This window comes from Monodon monoceros, unplaced genomic scaffold, assembly GCF_005190385.1.
Source record: "Monodon monoceros isolate NGI ecotype Baffin Bay Population unplaced genomic scaffold, NGI_Narwhal_1 Super_Scaffold_20, whole genome shotgun sequence".
Taxonomy (NCBI): Eukaryota; Metazoa; Chordata; class Mammalia; order Artiodactyla; family Monodontidae; genus Monodon; species Monodon monoceros.
In genome coordinates this window covers 17,444,188-17,453,201 of record NW_021703777.1, presented here as the reverse complement: position 1 = coordinate 17,453,201, position 9,014 = coordinate 17,444,188, and the positions used below count along the sequence as shown (strand labels likewise).

The 9,014-nt window shown below is 55.1% G+C and overlaps 1 protein-coding gene across 1 annotated transcript; it reads left to right on the top strand.

Moving 5' to 3' along the window:
* The first annotated feature begins 1,959 nt into the window (after window positions 1-1,959).
* On the top strand, window positions 1,960-7,284 carry CUNH4orf54 (chromosome unknown C4orf54 homolog). The gene has a single exon (XM_029234837.1). The coding sequence runs from the start codon at window positions 1,960-1,962 to the stop codon at window positions 7,282-7,284; it is 5,325 nt and encodes a 1,774-aa protein (XP_029090670.1).
* The last annotated feature ends 1,730 nt before the right edge of the window (window positions 7,285-9,014 follow it).

The window sequence follows — 9,014 nt, the reverse complement described above, 5'->3', positions numbered from 1 at the left end:
AATTAATACAGACACATTTAAAAGTGCTTCAGATGGCATCTCACACATAGTAAACACTTTGTAACTCATATTGTAATTATTATGATTTAAAATTTTTATTATCATTAGGAATCCAGGGCGTTTCCCTGGTGGCACAGAGGTTGAGAGTCCACCTGCCGATGCAGGGGACGCGGGTTCGCGCCCCGGTCTGGGAAGATCCCACATGCCATGGAGCAGCTGGGCCCGTGAGCCATGGCCGCTGAGCCTGCGCGTCCGGAGCCTATGCTCCGCAACGCGAGAGAACGCAACAGTGAGAGGTCCGCCTACAGAAAAGAAAAAAGAATCCACGATTTTGTGCCATTACACACGGTTCTCCATAATCAAAACAGTTGATTGCAAATTTAGCAAGTCCTCTCTCTCCTTCTTGTTCTTTTGTTCCCTTCCTCTCTCCCCCTCTCTGTTTCCTTCTGTTTCCTTTTCTCTTTTACTCTCTTCATCTAGCGCTCTGGCTTTATATCCACATTGTGATACTTGGTATTGCCAGCCTTCCCTATGTCATGTTTTTAATGGCAGTGATGTGGGCAGAAGGGAGTTGTCCTGGGGAGAATGGCAGGGCTGTGCCGTCCACATCCCAAGGATGAGAAGGCGATGCTTCAGTTGCTAGGGGCCCCCACTCCATGCCTCCTCCCACGCCCATGCAGAGGAAGGAACATTTTTCTGTGTGAGGGTTGCCTTCATGTTGGAAGGGGATGGTTGATGGTGTTATTTTTGTTCCCCACAAATGTGAATGTTTAAAATAGTGCTTTATTCAATCGGCATAAGTGACACATAGACTATGTATAGTGGTGGAATTGGGCCTGGCAGATGATGAGGGCCAGATCTCACCAAACCAAGAGTCGTGGTTCTCCATGGATAGCAGCCAAGGGATCTGCTCTGAGGATGGCCAGTACAGAACCCCCATTTGGGTTGCCTGGCAAATTCATTTACACAACTACTGAACTGTTTGAAATGGAAGGATCTCAGAGCCAGTGAACTGGGATTTGGGCTTCGTTGCCATGCGGCATGCCAGTGGGTCACATTTCCTCTCTGAACCTGCCTCCAAGCCGCACTGTACTCATGAAGGGTAAGTGTATTCGTTGTTCTTCTGTGCCTTTTGACTTGGTGCCCTGCAGGTCTGGAATTCAGCCAGTGTAACTGACCCGTGAGGCTGCAGCCCGGGCTATATTTAAGTGGAGCTTTATTGTCTTGCCACGGTGTTAGAAGTTTAAGGAACTTGCTTGAGGTGGTAGGGATTTGAAGTCGTGTCACTTTTAACCCATGTGCTCCTTTTTAGTGACTATAATTAAAAGTTTATTTGAAGTGTTAAGTTCTAAGTCTTTAAAAATTGCCCCTGTACACTTCGAGTGCACAGTAAAGATTCTAGAAGGGTTTCTTCCTATTTTTAAACAAACAGATTACGTTTCATAAAGTAGGACTTTGGGGAAGGAAGGACAGAGTGTTTTATTCCTGTGAAAAGTTTTATTACCAGAACTTGATTGATTTGAGATGAAAGAGAAAGGAAATGCATAGATTTTGAGACAAACTTAAAGCTACCATATGTTCAAGGGAGATTTTGAAGTCTTTCAGAGCTGTCCTTAATTGATTTGAAATGCAATGCTGAATTTGGGTTTTATTTAAGAACAAGGAGGAAAAAAAACATCTAATCAGACTTGGGAGTGAAAGAGGACAGTCAGTAAAGAACAATTTCATACTTGCTAGACATCCCTGTAATAGATTACATAGGACATTTGGTTGATTTCAGTTAGAACCCACATGCCTCCTCCACCCCCAACACTCTCTCTTCATCTTAGAGCCTCTTCTCTCTACCCTCAAGTGTGGTTTCCGTATGACTAGGGAATAGACACTAAAAATATTTCTGGAATGACGTGACCCACTCTTACCCCATCCAGGAAAGGAACAAGGCTTCACAAGAAACAGCACATGCTTTCCTTTCATTTCTGGGAGTCCCGGGGTCGGCCTACAGATGCTGCTCCTTCCGTGGCCGATGGCATTCAGACTCCTAGCTGCCGATGGTGCCAGGCAAACAACTGGACAGAACAGCTCAGCTACGGGAAACTGGCCACGGTCTCAGCCGGAGCCGCAGCCCCCTGGCCACAGACCACCTCTGCCGCCCCATCCAGGAGCCTTCCTTCCTCCCTCAGCCTCACCCGGGCCCCGCCACAGGGGCTGAAGAACCGGAAGGTGGTGGCAGCCGTGGCAGTGGTGCCTATAGCCTTGGGGCCAATCCAGACACGTGGGACCCTGCTTCGGGCTACTCTGCAGCCCCTCCAGGGCCAGGGAGGGGCCCGGGACCGCCCCGGTGCTCCCCACTGTCTTCTCCTGTCGCTGAAACCTAGGCGAGGGCTCAGAATGGAAGGCGCCCCTCCAGAGCTGAATCTGCAGGCCAGACCGAAGGAGGTCAGGGAGGGGGTGAGCGGAGCTCAAGATCGCCAGGAGCTCAAGCAGCAGCTGCGGCCACTTCTCAAGCCATCGGCCTCCTCGCAGCGAGAAGAGAAATATTTGGAGATGCGCACTTCAGCTGGAGTGCAGAGGGACAGTCCCCGGACCATGAGACTTACTCTGGAGCAGCGCCCGGGGGATCAGAGGGGCTCTAGCAGCCCCAAGGAGAAAGCCCAAGACGAAGCCGGCAGCCAAGAGTGTGAGGCTCCAGCCCCCCAGAAGAATCCTGCCTCCCTGGAAGCCTCCGGACCCCAGTTCTCCGGCACTGATGAGGGCAGCAACCCCTCGTCTCCCTCCTCCGCCCTGGTGGACAAAGCAGAGGAAGGTGGCCTTTCCAAGACGGGTGATACCACCACATCCACGGGGGCTCTGGCCACCTCGTCCTCATTGTTAGACTTTGAGAGTGACAGTGGTGAGAATGCAGTGAGCTGCCAGCCCAAGGGAGGAGAAGAAGGGGAAAAACCAGGAGGAGGAGAGAGAACCGAGTGCAGAGACATGATTACCAAGTCTCAGGGCAGCAGGGACCCCCCCCAGAATCAGGAGGCTCACTACATCACCACCCACGAGATCCAGCTGAGCGAGGTAGAGCAGGACACGGATTTCGACGTGGGCCTGGCCTCCCGCTGGGATTTCGAGGACAACAACGTGATCTACTCATTCGTGGACTATGCTTCCTTTGGTGGCAGCGACGAGACCCCAGAGGACGTCACCACGCCGAGCGAAGAGGACGATGACAACAGCTGCTACCTCAGCACCGCTCCCAGCACCAACGCCACCCGGACACCCAGCCCCACCGGCAGTGACCCTGCCCGCCCCAGCGCGGGCAGCAGCGGTGGCGACACCAGCAGCACGGAAGTGGGCAGCGGCCCCTCGGACAGCAACCCCACTCCCCCAGCCACGGGGCCTGGCACTGCCACCCCGTGTGAGCCCTTGCTGCAGCCGCTGGAGGCAGCCTCAGCCGCCGCAAGCAGCTGCGGGAGTGCAGCAGGCCAGATCCTCCTATCAATCAAACCGACTTCCCGGGCTATAAATGAGCCTAGCAACGTGTGTGCAAAGCAAAACATTATTTACGCTGCCAAGCATGAAGGCGACATGAGCCTCCGCGTCTCTACAGCTGCTGAACACAATTCAAGTTCACTGAAGCAAGACCCGGCTGCAGCCGTGGCTCAGGACCATGCAAAGAAATTCATCGCCGTCCCTGCTCGCCTGCAAACGCGGTGCGGGGCCGTCCGGGCGAAGGAGCTGGTGGACTCCTCCAGCGGGGCCTCCAGTGCCGTGAGCGAGCTGGACGACGCCGACAAAGAGGTGCGTAACCTGACCTCCCGGGCCTTCCGGAGCCTCGCTTACCCCTACTTTGAGGCTCTGAACATCAGTTCCCGGGAGTCCTCCTCGCTCTCCGAAGTCGGCTTTGGGCGCTGGTCGGCCTTTCTGGACTTGAAATGCGCAGGCGTTGGAGCCAGGGTGGAACAGAGTCTCCTCAGGAGCAGCGCCGCCTCTATGGCTGCGGGTCTGAGGAAGGGCAGTGGGGCCAGGACGACCGCAGACCAGCTCTACATCCAGTCCAAGAAGTCCCAGACCAAGGCCTTGGAGTTCGTGGTCAGCAAAGTCGAGGGGGAGATCAAACACGTGGAGACACCTCTGTGTTTCCAGAAGCAGGTCCAGTCGGGCTCCCACGTGGTCACCCTTCTTGAGCCTCTGAATTTACGCAGTGAGAGCAAAGCCAGCTCCGCCGCAGGGCCCTGCAGGGCCACCAAAGGCCCCAGCAAGGACCCCGGGTCAGTGTACACGGATGATGGCTCGGAGACCTCTGAGGGCAGCAGGCTTGCCTCCCGAGCTGACGGCCCCCAGAAGAAGTCCAAGTTTGCTTCCAGTCTGCTCAAAAACGTCATCTCCAAGAAGATGCAGCGGGAACATGAGTTCAAAATGGAGAGGGGAGAAGTCAGTGACACATCCCACCATAACCTCTCCAGCACCTCCAAGGAGATGGAGGGCCCTCCCCCCGGGGGTGAGAAGCAGCGAGAGAAGGGCCTGCAGAGGCAGAGTTCTCGCCACTCGGAGGCCGGCTCTGAGTACACGGTGGTCAGCGTGTCTGATGCAGGTGGGGAGGGGTCCGTAGCTGGGTCTAAATCCCCAGTTTTCAAAGCCAGTGCCCCTCGGGAGAGCCATGCAGCCTCCAGCCGTAATTTCGCCGATGGACCCCCAGTAGAAGTGTGTGAAATTAAAAAGAGTGCGTCAGAGACTGTCAAGAGCATCTTCCTCCGTAGTCAGAACAGTGCATTCCGGTCATGGAAGGAGAAGGAGGCTGACAAGCGGGAAGAAAAGGCCCCCATCGGGAAGCTGAAACTCCCCAAAGGAGGCGACTGGAGGGCTGATCTCGGAGAGATCTCTGCCAGTAAGTCCACCATCATGTCTCGCCTCTTTGTCCCCAACATCCAGCAGACACCCAAGGACAAGCAGCCGGGGAAGCAGGCCACCAAGCACCCCGCTGCCCAGGCCACCTCCACAGCAGTGGTCAGGCCCAAGGCTCCCGAAATTAAGATCCGGCTGGGAAGCGTGCAACAGCCAAGCTCGGATTTCAACATTGCCAAGTTGCTCACACCCAAACTGGCCAGTGGCAGCGCCTCGAACCTCTTCAAGACCACTGAGGACAACAGCAGGGCACAGCAGAAACTCTTCCGGGGGGACAACCTGGAAAAAGTGCCCCAGTTCCAGGTGAGAGATGTCAGGGACAAGTCCAAGGCCCAAGGCCCCCTCCACCAGGTAAGAGATGTCCGGAAACTCATCAAAGCGTCAGGGGACAGCAGTGACAAGGGCAGCGTTACCCCAGAGCAGGGGCTGAACGGGCCCAAACCCAGGCAGCTGGCTCCTGCAGCTGGTGGATCGGGATCCCTGTCCCCCATGGTGATTACGTGCCAGGCTGTGGTGAACCAGAGGGAAGACGGCACAGACCGAGAGCCCAGGGAGAACGTGGGCATGGAGGGCAGCAGCAGGGCCTTGAATTCCTCCTCGCCAGAAGGGACAGTCTTGGTTCACAGGGCATCTGGCAGGCTGCCCGTGGCCACCATCGCCCCCAATAAGCCTGAGCAGGGCTCGTACCTGCCCGTGCTCAAGATCGTCTCCAAGGCTCAGAAGACCCCAGAGAAGGCCAAGGAGGAGGAGGTCAAGGAGGAAGGAAGAGGCCCCAAGACATCCCGCAATGCTCTGGAGAAGCTGACGGCGGCCGTGAGGTCCATGGAAGAGCTGTACAGCTTCAACAGGAACGAGTGGAAGCGGAAAAGCGACCCCTTGCCCCTGATGACCGACAGCCACGTCCTGTCGCTCATCGCCAGTGAGGAGAGAGAAGGGGCCGGGGGTGCTGAGCGGGAACCCGACAAGTTGGCCAAACGGGTGGGTGGGGCGGAAGAGCGGGGCACCGGGCACAAAGGCGCAGGTGTGGTCCTGCGAGGGGGCCCCATAGAGCGTCTGCAGCGGAGGAACTCCAACCCGAGCGCCGAGAGTGTGTCCGCCCGCGCGGCCGCCTTTGAGAACCTGGCCAGGGAGAGGCCCCGGTCCCTCTATATCCCCCCGGTGCACAAGGATGTGGACAGAACCCAGCCCCTGCCCCCGCTCCCCAGCCACCAGAACGTGCTCACAGTGAGCGCCAGCAGCACCCAGAAAACTGGGGGTGTCGCTGGCAAGTTCCCACAAGGCCCCGCTGCAGAGAGCCCTTCGGCGGCAAAGGGCATCAAATTGCAGGGACTCCGGTCTCTCAAGATCTCTCCGGCCACTCGGGCATCTCTCGAAGAGGTGACCAACAGGAAGAACGGCAGCCATCTGGAAAAGAGCCATAGCGACTGTGAGAATTACCTGACCATCCCCCTTAAAGGGAGCTCTGCAGCTGGGGAGCTTCCAGGCAGGCCTGGGGCGGGGAGGGAGGCCCCTCCCTCCTCAGCCACCTCTCTCTGCAGCTTGCCCCCGCTGAGTGCCCGCAGTCAGGTCCCCAGTAGCCCCAAAGGCTCTCAGGTCAGCGGAACCAGCCGGCCAGCTTGGCGCACCAAGCCTGACGACCCCCGGGGCACGGGAGCTGCCCCCGCAGAGCCACAGAGCCCCGAGCATCCCCCCACCACGATCTACCACCAGCAGCTGCTGCCCTTCACCCTCCAGGGGGCGCAGCCCCAGGTCCTCTGCTTCTCCCCGCCAGGCATGCCTGCCCCGGCGCCTGTGGGCCCAGCTCCGGTCCCCACAGACCCCTTCCAGCAGCCGCAGCCTCCGCAGACCCAGCGCAAGATGCTCCTGGATGTGACAACCGGCCAGTACTATCTGGTGGACACACCAGTACAGCCCATGACCCGGAGACTGTTTGACCCCGAGACGGGGCAGTATGTGGACGTGCCCATGACCTCCCAGCAGCAGGCTGTGGCTCCCATGTCCCTCCCCGGGCCTCCCTTGGCCCTGAGTCCGGGGGCCTACGGTCCCGCCTACATGATCTACCCCGGGTTTCTGCCCACGGTGCTGCCCGCCAATGCCCTGCAGCCCACGCCAATTGCTCACACTCCAAGGGGCGCCGAGCTCTCCCCCGTGGCAGCAGAGCCCCCCAGCAAAGAGGCAGCTGCATCTTTCACCGAGGCCCCTTACTTCATGTCCTCCGGTCAGTCTCCCACCTCCTCTGCCCCAGCGGCCACATCCCAGCTGGTGGGGGCCAAGGGCTTTGCCCAGCTGCATGGCAAGCCTGTAATCAGCATCACTTCACAGCCCCTGGGGCCGCGGATCATCGCCCCCCCCTCCTTTGACGGCACCACCATGAGCTTCGTGGTGGAACACAGATGATGGGCGGTCACCAGAAAGCAGAAGGGCGCAGCTGCTGGTGAGTGGACATCACTTTGATAATCAGGTTTAAGGGATTAACAGCAGTCCTATTTCTTTGTGTTTGAAGGGGCAGACTTACAGCAGCGGAGGCTGTCTCTAGAAATGGGCATTTCGGAAGAACAGAACAAAAACTGCATCCGTATTATTAAGGAGCTAATTTTCTTGCCAAGCTCCCTTCTCTCCCCACTCCTCAGTCCCACAGCTGGCCTTTCCCCTTTGACCTTTTCAAATTGCCTGAGTGTTTTTCCCACAGTGAGTGGGAGGGAGGTGAACCCTGGATCTCTCAGGTTAGCCTTGGGTGAAGATTGGCAGGGGGAAGCAATAAAAACCCGGTCTGGATTTTGTGGAGTGAGCGAGCTTCACTCTATTCTTAGCAGCCCCAGTGACAGGCACGAAAATCCTTGGGGACACCGTTACTCTGGTTACTCCTCAGAGTAAAGAGAGTCAAAGACTGACATTTTCTTGTTAGGAGGTTTTCTAAAATCTACAGAAAGGCTTCTCTCCCTCCACCACATCTTCCTCTTGGAGTTTCTTATACAAAAAGGCTGTATTTTTAAGCTCTTGTTTTTGTTTTCAGACAATCAGAATACTTTTTCTTAGGTGAGTCCAGTCTTTAAGGTATTTTACATACACACACACACACACACTCCGCTTGACCTCCAGGGGAGGAGGAGATTCCGGGCCTGCAGTGACTCCTGAAATGGAGCTGCTGTGTTTGATCCAGTTCGTTCAGACTGAACCCAGTACGCTCTGCTGCTGATCCCTACAAGGCACTCATTTTCCTACCTGCATTCTCTCCCTTCAGAAAAGAATCAACTCCCCCTTGCCCCCTCTAAAGGAAATCAGATGAAGTAGATGTAGATCCTGACACCCAAGTTAACTCAGATTCACCGACAGGAATCCTGGCTGTAACTACAGTCCATGGGACTTGATAGGAAAGGTGAGCTCGGGTTTTCTGAACCAGGACACTTCAGGTCAAAAACATAAGACAGGGGCAACCTTCAGATACAGCACAAAGCTGCCAGCCCTGTGGGGAGAAATTTGCCCTCTCATTCTCCTGTCCTCTTCACATGAGGAAGGGTTGACATCATAAATGCTTCTAAGGAGTTTCACTCCTTGGTAAGATCATACTGAACCTTTATTTTTAGGAAAGGAACCCTTTCTATGCTTATATGAAAGAAATAAGCCATTCCTCTCTCTTCTGTACTTAAAACAAACAGGAACATTTTTTCTTTCCTCAAGGAAAGAGCCTTAAATTAGGAAGTAGGATCATTAGATCAGAGTCCCAGCGTCTTCTCACCGGCTGTGTGTTCTTAGACATGCAAACTCTCTAGCACATGTGACACTCATGTGTCAATAATTTCTGCTCCTCAAAATGTATCTGAATGTCAGATGATACAACAGTGTATTGCAAAATATAAAACCTTTCCAAATTAAGGGATTGTTACTATGCATTACATTTCTCGGACTGCAAGACAACATTAGGCCACTGTTCAAAAATCCTTGGGTTTTTCTGTAAGAATTCAGGTGAAAGCACAAGCCTCATTTTACTTGCAATCTAGAAACAGATGGTTTCCTTTCCAAGAATTTGCAACGGGCCCTATGTAATGACCACAAATACAGAGGGGAGGGAAGATTAAAGATAAATAATGTATCTATTGTTCGGTGTAGAAAATAAAAAATATGCATGC

Coding starts and splice junctions, on each gene's coding strand:
- CUNH4orf54 (XM_029234837.1), top strand. CDS start 1,960: ATGCTTTCCTTTCATTTCTGGGAGTCCCGGGGTCGGCCTACAGATGCT.